We start from the raw sequence: 17,161 nt of genomic DNA, 5'->3' as shown, positions 1-17,161 counted from the left end.
AACCAGAACATGTCGTCTGAACCATGGACTTCTAATGACACCAAAGTTATATCAGTGAGTAAACGGCCATATTTTATGCCAGAAATGAGGTCCAGGTTGTTAAAAGTGGTATTGTGTGGTGGTGTCGTTTTTGGGCTGTTTGTCCCGGATAGAGATTTTGGGCATTTTTGCTATTTTTACCCCATAACTCCATAGAATTCAGTCATAGATAATCCAAACTATCTTTTTGGAATCTTTATGATCAGACAAATACTGTGGAATACCTTTCAATATGATTGGAGCATTTTTAAATTGTGACCCTTGCAGTGGTGGTACCAAGGGGGGACTTGGGGGGGCCTAAGCCCCCCAATAATGAGCCAAGGCCCCCTCCCTCCCCAATAAGTCTGCCAATAATGTGAATAGCGACGGACATATTTGTGGATCTCAGCTGCAGTTTTGCACTGAGAATATCTCAATATTGCGTAACTGAGCAAAGTGATGAATGTGTGTGTTCGGTGATCCACCAATGCTAAATCACCCTTCACAAACAGAATTTTCAGTTTTGCAAATAAACATTTATTTGTAAAAACCCACACACAAGCTACAAATCAGAAATGTGTGTTTGTGGATAACAAAGCAGGTGTACAAACCAAAGGATATTTGTAAATCACCCTCTGTGCATTTGCAAGTAATAATGAGACAAATTTAACTCCATACTCCAAAAATTTAGGTTTCCTAAATATTGATTACGGCCACTTTTAAAACTTCACTTATCTTTAGGATTTTCTTGCTGATAATTTTTAGAATTGATTTAGATGAGATATACTTATTATCTCACAGGAATATATCACAGTTATCTGGGAACAACTTTTTGCGCAGGAATTTATCAAGCACGTCGGCCGCAGCCGTGCACTAATACAATATACAAAAGCTGTATATCATTGTTCGGCCAAAACCTCTGTGTTAAATTGGCAATAAATCTTTGATATAGACGATTTGTGTAAGGTTGATTCCATGCATTGTCTTGAGCACCATTTCAGTGAATTCAGTTTGTATACCTATGTGCAAGTTTAGTGAACTTGCAGTCATTCTAAGTGATGTGTGTGTGCATTGATACCACATTTTAGAGGAGCACAGGCAATTAAAACATATACCTTGGTATTTATAAAGCAATTTATTATATATTGTTCATTTCAACAACATTTTGTGGAGCCCCTCCAACTTTTACCCCAGCTCCCCCAACAAACATTTCCTGGCGGCGCCACTGGACCCTTGTGTAATTTTTCAGTTGACCCCTACCTGGCCGCCTATTGGAAATTTTTACAAAAGAATAATGTCTAGGGAGTATTTGTGCCAAACTTGCTGCTTGTAACACCATTTGAAGAATTCATTTGTAAAGATTCTCATATCTGTTGCACAATGTTGAAGAATGCTCATTTGACCCCCTCTCCCCCTCTCCAGAGTATCACGTGACTCTCCCGGCTGTAGTCACGTGCGGTGAGGGTTTTAGTTCCGTCATGGCGGCGTTTCGTTGTTGTCGGTAAAGTGTTTTTCGGGGTTAACATGGACTTCATACAGACGCAGCCTCGGGAGACAGTGGGTTTTTTTTTTTTCTTTGCCGAGACAATTTTCGGTATGATTTTTAAAAGCTGTCAGAGTTTCGCGTGACCGGTTTTTAATAGAAAGCACGAAGAAGAGGAGCGTCTGAATCATCGTACAGGTAAACTAACAAAAGCAAACTACCACCGATTAGTTATTAAGGTTATTAAGATTATTTATTAAACTCACCGTCATTCTCCATACACGAGGATCACATTGAAAATAAGTGTTTTATGATTGTGTTATCCTAGATTTTATTTTATGTATTTGTTACGGGTATGAATTCTACTAAGTCGATCCAATCTGCGCTGATCGAACCGAACAAGTAAATTATTTGCTGAAAATTCAGAAATCTTTGATAAAGACTCGTGTTTCTTTTGATTTGATTAAAACATCTTTAAATGAAAATATTTTAAGCATTAATGTCCTTTTATAAAGCTTTTGGAAAGCGGGGGGGGGGGGGGGGGAAAGTAAAGATCTCAATGAAGTCATAAAGCAGTAATGATGTCTGAGGCAAAAAAAAAAGAGTGAACTTATCTTTACACCTGTATCACCACACAAAATTTTGATTTCATTCTCACGTTTATTGATGGATCTGTGAATTAAATATTATAAATCATGTTGCATGTTCACAGTGAGAAGGCCATGGGATCGATTCCCACCTGTAGCCTTCCTGTGTGGAGTTTGCATGTTCTCTCCGTGTTTGCGTGGGCTCTCTCCGGGTCCTCCGGCTTCCTCCCACATCCAAAGGCATATACGTTAGGTGGACTGAAAACTTTAAATTCTCTGTAGGTGTGCATGCTGGTGTGAATGTGTTTGTTTGTCTATACGTCTGTGGCCCTGAGATAGACTGACATCCTGTCCAGGGTGTACTCCACCTCACGCCCTATGACTGCAGGGATAGGCTCCAGTCCCTGCATGACCCTTAACTGGAGTAGGTGGATATAGAAAATGGATGGATGTTGTTTGTTGATGACAGTTTGTTCTATGCACAGTTCTTTTCTGCGAAGTGTTTTCCTCTGCTCAACATAAGAGCTAGAAAATACTAAAAATCTGCATCTGCATGATTTGAACTAAAAAAAAAAAAATCCATAGTCTGTACCCATACCTTGAAAGTCACTCTGAAAATCCTCAAGTCCATTTCCCTTCTTCTTGGACATGATCATGGATTCTGCGGTTTTCTGTTTTCTAGATGGATTCATAATGCCTGAATCACAGATCTCTAATAGGTAGGCTGCTGCATAGGTTAGTAGGCTCATTGCTTTGACAATAAACAAACTTGCGATTAGTATTCCTGGATTTACTCTATGAATTTAGTACTCAGTATAGCCTCTAGTAACAAAGCTGCGGAAAACCAAGCAGGTCCGAATTTTGTTACGATGTCGAGGAATTAGGCTCAAATCAGAGACGTCTCTGGGATAAAATTTATCAGTTTATTGTTAGGAATAGAATAGAGCATTTATTGTCATTGTACATATATAGAGTGAGGCAAATAAGTATTTGATCAACTGTCGCTTTTACATTTCTCACCTACAAAGAAGAGAGGTCTGTAATTGTTATCGTGGGGTCACTTCAACTGTGAGAGACAGAAGCTTTAAAAAAAAAAAATCAAACTCACATTGTGTTGTTTCTATTTAATTAATTTGCCTTTTATTGCATAAAATAAGTATCTGATACAATAGAAATGTCCCCTTCGGGTCATTGACCAGGTCCTCCTCTAGTTCTGGGCTTTCTCAGAATCATCCTTACCCCACATGGTGAGATCTTGCATGGAGCCCCAGACTGAGGAAGAATGACAGTCATCTTGTTTCTTCCATTCTCTAATAATTGCACCAGTAGTTGTCTTCTCACCAAGCTGCTTGCCTGTTGTCCTTAGGTCATCCCAGTCTTGTGCAAGTCTACAATTTATCCCTGGTGTCCTTAGACAGCTCTTTGGTCTTGGCTATGGTTGTCAGGTTGGAGTGTGATTGATTGACTGTGTGAACAGGTGTCTTTTATACAGGTACTGAGTTCAAACAGGTGCCATTAATACAGGTAGAGAGTGCAGAATAAGAGGGCTTCTTAAAGAAAAATTAACAGGTCTGTGAGAGATAGAATTCTTGCTGGTTGGTAGAATTCAGATACTTACTATCAAATACTTATTTCATGCAATAAAATGCAAATAATTTAAAAATCATACAATGATTTTCTGATTTTTTTTTTTTTTTTTTTTTTTAATTCTGTCTCACAGTTGAAGTGTACCTAAGATAAAAATGAAAGACCTCTCTATTCTTTGCACATGGGAAAACTTGCAAAATCGACAGTTGATCAAATAATTATTTGCCTCAGTGCAGTAAACTTGCACATACAATGAAATTTGTCCTCTGCATTTAACCATCCTAATTACAGTTAGACACAATCCAACCACTAGGATCAGTGAGCAGCCACAGTCTGGTGCCCGAGGATCAACTCCAGATGTAGAGACGCTGCCTTGGTCAGGCACAGAGGAGGAGGAGACCCTAAATAAGCATGTTTTTGATTGTAGGAGGAAACTGGAGTGAAATGGTAAATGGACTGCATTTGTATAGCGCTTTTCTGTCTGCATCAGAAGCTCAATGCGCTTTACAATTATGCCTTGCATTCACACAATACACTTACACACCAGTGTCAGGGTGCTGCCATGTAAGGTGATCGCTACACATTGGGAGCAACTAGGGGATTAAGGACCTTGTCCAAGTGCCCTTAGCGATTTTCTGGTCAGGCTGGGGTTTCAGTTCAATTTATTTCACTTAAATAGCGCCAAATCACAACAAAGTTGCCTCAAGGAGTGCGCGGAGGAAACCCTTGCAGACACGGGGAGAACATGCAAGGATGTAACAAGGATGCAACATGTAGGATGTGGATCGAGCTGGATTGCAGACCCCAGTCTGAACGGGACCTACTAGGATGAGCTACATTTGAAAAACAGGTCTAAACGTTATCTGGCTAGAAAGCAACCCGGATTGATACTGGCTTGAAATGGATTTCAAACCTCAATCTGAATCGGATCATCAGGTTCTAAACCCTTCTGCTCACCTTTGGGATGAGCTAGGTGTACACCTGGACAGTTTGACTGACTAATGCTAACTTGACTCAGTAGAGATGTTGGTTTTGTAACTGGACATAAAAATGGTTCTGATGGTCACCAAAACCTGCTGCATGTGCATGTATTGAACCGATCACTTGACTGTAGTCACATTCATGGCTGCCTTGAGCTCTTCTTCCTCTTTGTCTTTACTGCAACATTCTGCAGCAGATAACTGCTTTATGTTTGTCTCCTGCAAACTCTGACCTGGTTTTACGTTCATTTAAGAGCTAGATAATTCTTTGTGCATTATGTCAGTATTAGTTTTTTTTTTTCTCAAATCTTTTAACATTGGCCAGAAAAGCAAGATTAATAAAGGGCTACAAGAAGAATGTTGTTTGTTTTGTTTGTTTGTTTGTTTTTTACACCTTGAAACAAATGGATGATCTAATGTAACAAGACAATTTCTTCAAAAGTAAGCTGTAAAAATGAGAGCTTAATGAGAGATTATGTGTAACTTTTAAAGAAATCACAAATATATCAGTTCACAATGACATCAAACCTGTTCATCCTAACAGTCACTGTGCGACATTCACTTGAGCTGTAATTATACAGGATGAACACAAAAACACTCCTTGGTTTCAAATGTTTATAATATAAGTTACATGGATAATTTTAGAATTTTGAAGAAGAAGAATCTGCAAAAGAGAAAAAAAATATTTGTTGAGTTTCTGCAACTGTAGATACTAAAATTGTTAAATTATTCATTATTCAACTTTTGATATTATCTATATTTGACACCAAGGAGTGTTTTTGTGTTCACCCTGTATTTGCAAGGGTTCATCTGTTGTCAGTTCTACACTGCGTCATGTGAATTCACATGCATGTCTTATTTTTGTGTTGCCCTACGCTTTCAAACTTAAAAATGGGATTTCTGTTTGACAGTGTTGCGATTTACGAGGTCTATTAGAAAAGTATCCAACCTTATTATTTTTTTCAAAAACCATATGGATTTGAATCACGTGTGATTACATCAGACGTGAGCATGCAAGAGTTTTTTCATGCCTGTCGGTTCCGTCATTCGCCTGTGGGCAGTCTTTGAGTGAGGAGTCGCCCACCCTCTCGTCAATTTTTTCATTGTTTAGGAATGGCTCAGAGACTGCTCCTTTGTTTGATCAAAATTTTTTCAAAACTGTAAGTCACAACTGAGTGGACACCATTCGATAAATTCAGTTGGTTTTTGGTAAAAATTTTAACGGCTAATGAGAGATTTTGGTCTGGTAGTGTCGCTGTAAGGACGGCCCACGGCACCTGACGGCGATCTGCGCTTCGAGGCGGCAGCGTCTCGCCGTTTCAAGTTGAAAACGTCCACATTTCAGGCTCTGTTGACCCAGTAAGTCATCAGAGAACTTTCAGAAGAAGTCGGCATGAGGAGTTTATTCGGACATTCCATTGTTAACGGACATTTTGTAATGAAAGAACGTGCGGGCAGAGTCGCATGTCGGGCCGGACCCGACCGCGGGGGGTCGCGACAGGAAAAACACCTCCGTTGGAAACCGTAATGGGCAAGTTGGAACATGCCCAAGTTGTTAAACAATTTCTCAGTTACTCACTTGTTGAAAGCCTTCAAAAGCCGCCTGAATTTTACAAATAGTTTTCAACACAGAGGTGTTTTTCCTGTCGCAGCGCACACAGATTCGCCGAGTCGTCACGGAAACGACTCGGCGAATTTGCGCGCACGTCTTTCATTAAAAAATGTCCTTAAACAGTGGAATGTCCGCATAAAGTCCTCATGCCGGCCTCTTCTGAATCTTCTCTGTTCTCTCACGACGTCCTGGGTGAATTAAGCCTTAAATTAGGATGTTTTCAGGTCGAAACAGGCCGACGACGGCGCCTGGAAGCGCTGCACGACGTCCCGCTCCGTGGGAAGTCCTTACAGCACAGCGACAGAAACACCCCATAATCTCTCATCAGCCGTTAAACTTTTCACCGAAAACCAGCTGAATTTCTCGAATAGTGTCCACTCGGATATTCCTCACAGGTCCAGAAAAAATTTTGATAAAGCAACGCGCGCCGTCTCGAGCAGCGTGTGAAACAAAGGAATTCAGCCGAGAGGGCGGGACCACATCTCACTCAAGGCCTGCCCACAGGGAAATGACATCACAGACACGCGTGAAAAAACTCACGCATGCGCACGATGGTTCAAGCATGATTGGTGTAATCGCATGTCATTCAAATCCATATAGTTAAAAAAAAAATGTCGGTTTCTTATCTAATAGACCTCACATTTTTTGTATTTTTTCTTTGTAAATCATTAATTTTGCAACACCACGGTGGACTGACACACACACACACACACGTATATATAATATGTTTTTGAGTGCAGACAAGCATGAATGGCAAAATGATAAAACCTCTTAACACTGGTTATAACGCTGAAGTACTTTGACATGTTGTTCAACATGTTGTTCAGCTGGAACACGTGATCTTTTTGACTCTGGAGGCTAAAGCTGGTAGGATGAGTTCTCCACTGACTGGCCGAACTGGTTTATATATCGCAACTTCAGATCTTTAGTGTGTGCTCATGCGGGCTTTTGCTGCTCTTCACTACCTGTGGAACAGTGAGGTGAGCCCATATGGAGCTGACACCATGTTGTTTTTTAATTCACCCCACCTGAGCCCCATGTCTATAGACCTGGTCACCAGGTCATCTCCCGAGCGAGGTCTTTCAGACACATCCAACTGGAAGGCGGCTCCGAGGAAGACACATGACAGGCTGGAGTGATTATATCTCCCACATGTCTTGAGAATACCTCAGAATCCCCCAAGAAGAGTTAGAGGACTTGTCCAAAGATAGGGAAGTGTGGTCTTAGTTGCTTGATCTGCTGCCGCTGTGACCTAGTCGAAGATTAGTGGCAGAAAAGAATGAACGATGGTGGCCTAAATGAACTGTTTTGTTGATGATGTTCATCTTCTATGTTCCAGTAACATGTTGTCTTTAAAGTTGTGGACTATGAAATTCAGATGTGTAAAAAAACAAAACAAAAAAAATTATAATCTGGCCTAGATCAAAATATACCTGTGGAATGTACACCAGTCAGGGCTGTTTGACAGTCTCGGCTGTATTTTGGTCTAGGTAGATAGATAGATAAACTTTAATGATCTCACAGAGGAGAAATTCACGTTACTCAGCTCTTAAGACAACACACAAGGTGGGTGCAAGTAGAGGAAATTGTTCGTCGAACAGTGTGTGCAAGGATAAGCAATAATAATAATACTGGTAACAGTACAAGTCATAAGAAATGAGGTAGAAATAGAATGTGTATGTATGTATGTATATATGTGTGTGTATATATATATATATATATATATATATATATATATATATATATATATATATATATATATATATATATATATATATATATATATATATATATATATATATAAACACCCATATTTGCATACCCACATGCACACACATATACATATGCTTATACATAAACATGATTGGGATTGAAAGGGAGATAGGAGCATCTTCTTTACAATATGTGAAATGGAGTTTAGATGTGATAAGGTGACATTAGTGCTGGGATTTGTAAACAAGTTGTTCTTGCACATGATATTTGGACATATTAATAATATTGCACGTGATTTGTGGGCATATTATTGCATATGGTTATTTCACAGTGGTATTGTACAGCCTGACCACAGCAGGGAGGAACGACCTGCGGTATCGTTCCTTCTTGCACTGAGGGTGCCTCAGTCTGTCATTGAACAAGCTGTTCAGCTCAACTACAGTCCGTTGCAGAGGGTGAGAGGAGTTGTTCATGATGGATTTGAGCTTGGTTAACACCATCCTCTCTGTTACCTCCTCCAGAGAGTCCAGAGGACAGCTCAGGACAGAGCTGGACTTCCTGACTACCTTGTTCAGTCTTTTTCTCTCCCACTCTGTGCTGCCCGGGGCCCAACAGATGACAGCATAGAGAGCTGAGGCTACAACAGAGTTGTAGAAGGTCTTAAGCAGAAGCCTGCTCACTCCAAAGGATCTCAGTCTCCTCAGGAGGTGGAGACGACTTTGACCTTTTTTGTACAGGCCGTCAGTGTTGTGAGTCTAGTCCAGTTTGTTGTTGAGGTGAACACCCAGGTATTTGAGACTGTCCACAGCTTTTATGCCCTCCCCCTGGATGTTCACCGGTGGATGAGGTGGTGGTTTACTCCTGAAGTCGATCACCATCTCTTTCATCTTACTGGTGTTGAGACATAAGTGGTTGCGTTCACACTGGTACTCCAGCTCGTTCCCCTCAGACACTCGACCCACAATGATGGAGTCATCAGAGAACTTCTGGAGGTGGCAGCTGTCCATGTCTTAGGTTAAGTCCAAGGTGTAAAGGGTGAAGAGGAAAGGCGAGAGGACGGTCCCCTGGGGGGCCCCGGTGCTGCACCTTACACCTCAGACTAACAGCCGCGCAGCCGCACGTACTGCGGGCAGTCAGTGAGGTAGTCGATGGTCCAGGCAGCGAGATGTTCATCCACACCTGCGTCCTCCAGTTTCCCCCTCAGCAGTGCCGGTCTGATAGTGTTAAAAGCACTGGAGAAATCAAAGAACATGACTCTCACAGCGCTCCCACCGGTCTCCAGGTGGGTGAGCGCTCATTGCAGTAGGTAGATCATCTGCCTACTGCAATGAACGCTCACCCACCGATGTTGGGCCTGTAGGCGAACTGCAGTGGGTCGCGGGTGTTGCTCACCACAGTGTGGAGGTGAGACAGGACGAGCCGTTCCATGGTCTTCATGAGGTGGGAGGTCAGGGCAACTGGTCTGTAGTGGGCCGGTTCCTTGGCGTGTGGTGTTTTGGGAACTGGGACCACACAGGTGGTCTTCCACAGGGTTGGTCTAATCCAGATAATACCCGGTACACCGGAATATTACATGGGTTCCAGTGTTTTAAAAGTCTGTGGGCAAGTTAAGGTGTGATGATGATGTTGATTCTTGCCCTTCAGGAGCGGCCATGTCTGCAGGTGAGCCCCCGTCAGACTCCACCCCCTTCTTGTCTGATGAAAGTGAGGCTGAGGAACAGGGCGGGGTGTCGGCTCAGGGTCCAATAGAAGAGCCAGCCAGCGGAGTGTCCAGAGTCCGAGCTCTGCTGACGGTCTTCATCCTGTGCTATATTAACCTGCTGAACTACATGGACCGGTTCACTGTGGCTGGTAAGATGCAGCCAATCAGGAGCTGTCTTTTCACACAGGGTCCTCACCTGATTGGACAAATAACACAGTGGAATGTTTTCTCATCAATAAATGTTTTGCAGCTCTTTACCAATAATTACTAATCAGCTCAACCAACACTGTTCAGTTCACTTTTTTGTTCTATATTATATTAGTTTAACTTTTAGATTCTGTTGTGACTCCACTAGGTGTCCTCCCTGAAATCGAGAAGTATTTCGGGATTGATGATGAGAAATCTGGTTTGCTCCAAACAGGTAAGACGTTCTGACATTCCAATTAGCCAAACTAAGCATTGCTTGCATATTGAGTGCATATTTAATTTAATTTAATTTAATTAGCTTATAATGCGCCAAATCACAGCAAAAGCCGTCTCAAGGCGCCTTACATAAAACAAGTCAACATAAAATTGAATAAATAATTAAAAATTAATAAAAAAAAATTCAGATACATAAATAAAAACAGAAGTAAAAGAATAAAACAAATAAAAATAAAAACTATCCATAAGAAAGAGAATAAAAATAGGTTTTGAGTCTTGACTTACAAATGTGTTCCAGACAAATCCCAAACTGGTTTCTTTTTCAGTCCAAGAACAGTGATAATCACTGTGATAGTGTTTTGGTTATCCAAATCGATATGACTACACAATCTGTGAACTCAATGGTGTATTTGTCCTTTATTTACATAAAGGTGTTATTAATGGTGTGTCAAACATTAATACAGCAGCCATCAAACTATTTTCTATGTAACACAATTCTGTGTAGAGAATGAAGCAACACTCCCTCTGTGCTCTGAGCTTTTCTGTCCCATGTTTGCATTCTCAGTCTGGCTGGAAATATAGAATCTCACCCTTTGAAACTGTTGCTCCTCCCTCATTTATAAAGAGACAGCTGTATTCACAAGTCACCACTTAACCTTTCCATTTATTTATTTACCCCCCCCCCCCCCCCCCCCCCCCGCCCCCTCAAGCTGTGGGATGGCAGTAAATTTCCAGAAATATGTCCAGAAATCACATTTAGACAGGGAAGCTTTGTTTATGGTGACATCTATTGGAGGAAGAAAAAAAATCATTCATAGCAAGTTTAATGTAGATTAAAATATTTGTGTCTGAGAAACTGATAAGTTTATAAAATCCTACCAACAATAGAAGATTATCTTCTGTGATCTGAAATGTTTTTTTTAATTAATATTTTTCATATATGTAATAAAGTTCTCTGCAGTTTCTTGATGGTTCAAGATTGTTTATTGTTATTGCACATTCATACAGTGTACATTAGCACAACAAAATTGGGGCATAGTCCTCCTCCTAAAATATCGCAATGCAAAAAAATAAATAAATAAACCTTAGTGTATGAGCATGTAATCAGTGAAACAGTGTTTAGAAAGAATGTGACATTTTGACCCCTTAAAATAGGTCAAGGTTAGCCATCTTTGAACTTGTCCAAGGTCTGTGTCCCAAGAATATTCCCTGTGAATTTGAAGACTCTGGCATTAACAGGACTGGACTTACAGTAGTGTTCAGAATAATAGTAGTGCTATGTGACTAAAAAGATTAATCCAGGTTTTGAGTATATTTCTTATTGTTACATGGGAAACAAGGTACCAGTAGATTCAGTAGATTCTCACAAATCCAACAAGACCAAGCATTCATGATATGCACACTCTTAAGACTATGAAATTGGGCTATTAGTAAAAAAAAAAAAGTAGAAAAGGGGGTGTTCACAATAATAGTAGTGTGGCATTCAGTCAGTGAGTTTGTCAATTTTGTGGAACAAACAGGTGTGAATCAGGTGTCCCTTATTTAAGGATGAAGCCAGCACCTGTTCAACATGCTTTTCTCTTTGAAAGCCTGAGGAAAATGTGATGTTCAAGACATTGTTCAGAAGAACAGCGTAGTTTGATTAAAAAGTTGATTGGAGAGGGAAAAACTTATACGCAGGTGCAAAAAATTATAGGCTGTTCATCTACAATGATCTCCAATGCTTTAAAATGGACAAAAAAAAAAAAAAAGACGCGTGGAAGAAAACAGAAAACAACCATCAAAATGGATAGAAGAATAACCAGAATGGCAAAGGCTCACCTATTGATCAGCTTCAGGATGATCAAAGACAGTCTGGAGTTACCTGTAAGTGCTGTGACAGTTAGAAGACGCCTGTGTGAAGCTAATTTTTTTGCAAGAATCCCCCGCAAAGTCCCTCTGTTAAATAAAAGACATGTGCAGAAGAGGTTACAATTTGCCAAAGAACACATCAACTAGCCTAAAGAGAAATGGAGGAATATTATGTGGACTGATGAGAGTAAAATTGTTCTTTTTGGGTCCAAGGGCCGCAGACAGTTTGTGAGATGACCCCCAAACTCTGAATTCAAGCCACAGTGAAGACAGTGAAGCATGGTGGTGCAACCATTATGATATGGGCATGTTTCTCCTACTACAGTGTTGGGCCTATATATTGCATACCAGGTATCTTGGATTAGTTTGGATATGTCAAAATACTTGAAGAGGGCATGTTGCCTTATGCTGAAGAGGACATGCCCTTGAAATGGGTGTTTCAACAAGACAATGACCCCAAGCACACTAGTAAACAAGCAAAATCCTGGTTCCAAACCAACAAAATTAATGACTCGCAGATGTGAAGAAATCATGAAAAACTGTGGTTATACAACTAAATACTAGTTTAGTGATTCACAGGATTGCTAAAAAAGCAGTTTGAAAATAATAGTTTTGAGTTTGTAGCGTCAACAGCAGATGCTACTATTATTGTGAACACCCCCTTTTCTACTTTTTTTTACTAATAGCCCAATTTCATAGCCTTAAGAGTGTGCATATCATGAATGCTTGGTCTTGTTGGATTTGTGAGAATCTACTGAATCTACTGGTACCTTGTTTCCCATGTAACAATAAGAAATATACTCAAAACCTGGATTAATCCTTTTTGTCACATAGCACTACTATTATTCTGAACACTACTGTATACTCAGCACAGACAGACAGATGCAAAGTCTTCGCAATACCCGATGGTCATATTTTGGCCTCGGGTAAGAACCAGATAAATAATATACAACTAAAGAAGGCATGCATTTATCAAAGAAAGACACTATGTACAAATTGAACGACTAAAAACACAGAGACAAATCTATGATGTAAGAAAGATTATTGCACATTTGTTGTGTTAAAAGGTTGTTGTACATACATTTATTTTCACTTATACGACACATGGTTTTCAGCTGCTTGAATTTATCTATTCTAAAGTATTCACAGTTTAAACATGTAAATAAAAAAAGGTTTTGTTTTCATTTCTGTGATGGTCTTTGTGTATTTTCAGTGTTCATCTGCAGTTACATGTTTCTGGCTCCGTTGTTTGGCTACCTGGGCGACAGGTACAACAGGAAGTTGATCATGAGCTGTGGCATTATCTTCTGGTCTGTGGTGACGCTCGGCAGCTCCTACACACCCAAAGACGTGAGTTGCGTGTTGCTTTAAGATGCAGTCACATTAGCTACAAGCGACAGAGGCAAGCGATGACTTACCATTCATTTTCAATCAGAGTGGCCGTTTTGCAGCGGCAAGAGACAACAGTCACTCTGCTGCCAGGTTGGCAGGTCAAAAATAGATCTGAAGATGAACAAAATAATCTAAGATGGTGGAAAACACTTCGAAACAACTGTTTTTGCATCAGTCTAATGTGTTTGTCATATGTTTTGTAAAAGTTAGTGAGAAGTAAACACTTCGAAATCTGAAAACACTGTTTTTTTTAATCAGATAACACCTTTGAAGTGATTTACAAGAAATCTTACAGCAATGTAGCAGGCACGCCACGGGAACGCCCATGAAGCAACCAAGCCAAGTGTGCGTCTCCGCGCTTATAGCTAATGTGACTGTAGCATTAGTAAGATCTGTGCACAGTGCATGTTGGGTAGATTACTGTCTGACTTGACTTCTTGTGAAATCATGATGACATGAACAACAACAACAGAGCAAGCACCCAGACCCATTTATCTAATGGAAATGACTAAGCATATGGTGTGTACCATTTTGAAGGGTGTACCATGTGGTACCAGAAAAGTGGATCCTTAAGTGCACCCAATGATGGTCAAAGGTTAAATGAGAAAAAAAAATCCAGCTTGTTTTACAATTTTTTCATAAAATCATCTCAAGTTACCATAGAATCCAAAAAGAGGTACTGTGGTAGCCACATTTTTCTGATAGCTCAGTTGATAAATGGGTACAAAGGGCCCAATATTTGTATTGTAACCCTTTTGGAAGCTGAAGTCTTTTCTCGACTGTAGACTTCATTCTGTCCCACTTTTCTCTGTCAGACTTTTTCACAGTGTCGTATTTCGGGTAAGAGTCATAAACTTCAGGCTAGATCTGCCGTTTATTTGGAAAGATAGTTTATTCGATGAATAAATCATATGAGATTTAAGCCTGCGCTAATCCACTTTACATGTACAGTGGTCCCTCGTTTATCACGGGAGTTACGTTCTAAAAATAACCCGCAATAGGCGAAATCCATGAAGTAGTCAGTGTTATTTTTTTACAATTATTATAGATGTTATTATAGATGTTGTAAAACCCCTCACTACACACTTTATACACTTTTCTCAAACAGGCATGAACATTTTCTCATCTTTTCTCTCCTGTGTAAAAACTCTCTTTTTTTTTTTCTTCTGGGCGAGAAGATTATAAACAGACACATGCAGAACACAATGCACGTGCTCTCCCTTCGCTCACTGCCTCCGGGGATACGGATGTGGGACCCGCAAAGAATCCAGGTCATGGCTGCGGTTACCGAGACCATGCAGCAGACGCTGCCGATTTTTCCGCAAGAAGTCTGTCCTTGCGGGCTGGCGGAGCACTCTGCATCAAAACAGCGAGCGTGGTCTCTGGACCTGTTGCCAGAGTTGGCCGCAGCTCCGCACAGCAGAGAGGGAGGCAGTGTGAGTGGCCTGCTGCAGCGTTTACCAAGCCCGCAGACTCAGTAAGCGCATCGGAGGCAATGAGAGCAATCGCGGTGATGCTGACCGGCCCGCCTGATAAGGACGCAGAACACAGTGCGCTGTTAAAAAAAATAAAATAAAAAAAAGGCATGCAAAATTGCACAAAAAAAAAAATCTGCGAAACTGCGAGGCCGCGAAAGGTGAACCGCGTTATAGCCAGCGACCACTCTACACAATCTACAGTGGCGTGAAAAGGTGTTTGCCCCTTGAGCTTTTACATGTTAGAAATTTTTTAGGACATCAAAAAACAAAACAAAAAAAATTCAGGCTTTGTTTATGAAAATTTATGAAAATTAAAATGATGCCCTTTAAACTCACAGTTATATGTAATCTCTACATGATCAATTAAAAGAAATAAAAATCTAAAAGCCAAAATGATGGTGTGAATTAGTAAGTGCCCCCTTTAGTATAACACATGTAAACATCACGTTTACAACCAGTTTTCTTTGGACAAGTCGGGATGGATACATCAACATTCCCAACACTGTTTGTCTTGGATTTTATTTACATGAATTATGAAGAAATACAACCAGTATTTGTTTATACACATGTTTTAGTTGTCTCATCTTATTGTGAAAAGTAGGCTTTCAAAGTACTGGACAAAATATATTATTTTAAAGCACTTTTAGAAACAGAGTATTAATCGGACTTTTAATTGAAATAGAATTTAATACAAACTACGTATTTCAATTATTTCCATGAAAAAGTAAAAGCAAAAACATTTTTCACAACAAAATGTTCATAAAGACCAGTAATCTAACAATAATCTTTATGACGATTTGGACTGAACTGTTTGTAGTTATCAAGTCAAATAATTAAATACAGGGTGGGCCAATAAAATTCCTCTTCTTTGGATTACTTTTGTAATCCAAAGAAGAGGAGTGTGGATTGAACATGTCATCAATTATTGAACTGTGCGGAAAACAAAAGACAAAGTGGGAAACCTTTGGTATCAAATGTTAATTTGATGCTTCTTTTACAAGTCTGTAAATAAAATTTTCAAATAAGTTCTCATTTCAAAAATTTGTGTACGATCAAAAAGTGGCAACATTTTATTGGCCCACCCTGTAAAAAAACAAACAAACCTTTATGATAAATAAGCCAATAATTTTGTTCTCAACCCAGATTCACAGTCAGTTATATTCTGATTAAAGTTAAATTATCATAGAATAAGAAAGTAACTATTTTGTTGTGAAGCAAATATTATGCATGATTTAAATATGATGTAATATTTCTTATTTAGATCATCAGTGCAACAGTATTTATTGAACACTGGGTGAAGAAACACATGAATAATCTTTTTATTAGAACAAGATGTGATGTATGAGTTCTGCAGGAAACTGTTTTATTTCTCAGTTCATGTTAAGTTGAGCAGGTTTTCGTTGCCCTGCAGCACTTCTCAGTCCTGCTGTTGACGCGAGGTCTGGTTGGAGTCGGTGAGGCCAGTTACTCCACTATCGCTCCCACCATCATCGCCGACCTGTACATCAAAGAAACCAGGACCTACATGCTCTCCATATTTTATTTTGCCATTCCAGTTGGCAGGTACGTTTACAGCCTTCAAGGGTTTCACATTTATTTATTTAATTATTATCATTATTATTATTATTGTAAGTTACTTAAGTCTTTAAAATTTTAATATTTTGATCATTAAGGTGCTCAGAATATATTAAGAGGATAATTTCTCTTGTTTAGCTGTTTGATTTTTAAGAAAAAGATAATTTTTGTTATTGTTGTTACTTGTAATTTTAGTCTTTCAAACAGTATTTCACCTTAAAGTGTGATTATGAATGAATGAGTTTAAATTTAGGGTTTGTGGTGCAGCTAGGTGTTAAGGTCCTGACGAATCTTAACCCTCTGGGGTCCGAGGGCATTTTTTGGACAGTTCACTCGCCTGGCATAAATGTTTTATTATTGCTGTTAACAGCTCTCCCTGCTTCCCACAATCAAATTTTATGTCTTTTTTTTTCAGGACAACCTGTGCTTTCAAAATATATATGTTTTTGTTGTGTTTTTTAAGTGTAATAAAGGTTTACAATCAAAAATAGGCAAGGAAAACAAAAAGCGAAAAATTTTCCACACACATTTATTCAAAACACACAGCAAACTATAATAAACAACTGTTTTGACACTTTATAAAGGTACTTTGAGGTCTTGTGTGAAAGACTGAACAACAAAAAGGTTCAAACAATAAACACAAATGCACATTTTGAACAATATATACAAAATGGTCTATGCATTTTGTTGTCCATTGATATGGTAAACAGTGCTTTATGCAAAGAAAGCAACAGAGTTATCAGTAACATTCACATGCAAA

The 17,161-nt window shown here is 39.5% G+C and overlaps 1 protein-coding gene across 1 annotated transcript in view; it reads left to right on the top strand.

Annotated features, from left to right (window-relative positions):
* The first annotated feature begins 1,527 nt into the window (after positions 1–1,527).
* spns1 (spinster homolog 1 (Drosophila)) overlaps positions 1,528–17,161 on the top strand; it is a 47,905-nt gene continuing 32,271 nt past the window's right edge. Inside the window, exons 1-5 of the mRNA XM_034190064.1 lie at positions 1,528–1,699; positions 9,625–9,831; positions 10,038–10,103; positions 13,170–13,306; positions 16,238–16,389. Of these exons, the coding sequence (XP_034045955.1) occupies positions 9,633–9,831; positions 10,038–10,103; positions 13,170–13,306; positions 16,238–16,389 (554 nt within the window). The 5' untranslated portion in view covers positions 1,528–1,699; positions 9,625–9,632. The remainder of the gene's footprint in view (positions 1,700–9,624; positions 9,832–10,037; positions 10,104–13,169; positions 13,307–16,237; positions 16,390–17,161) is intronic.

The sequence above is a fragment of the Thalassophryne amazonica genome, chromosome 16, assembly GCF_902500255.1.
Source record: "Thalassophryne amazonica chromosome 16, fThaAma1.1, whole genome shotgun sequence".
NCBI classification, from domain to species: Eukaryota; Metazoa; Chordata; class Actinopteri; order Batrachoidiformes; family Batrachoididae; genus Thalassophryne; species Thalassophryne amazonica.
The sequence above is the reverse complement of the archived record's forward strand: the minus strand, read 5'-3'. Positions and strand labels throughout refer to the sequence as shown.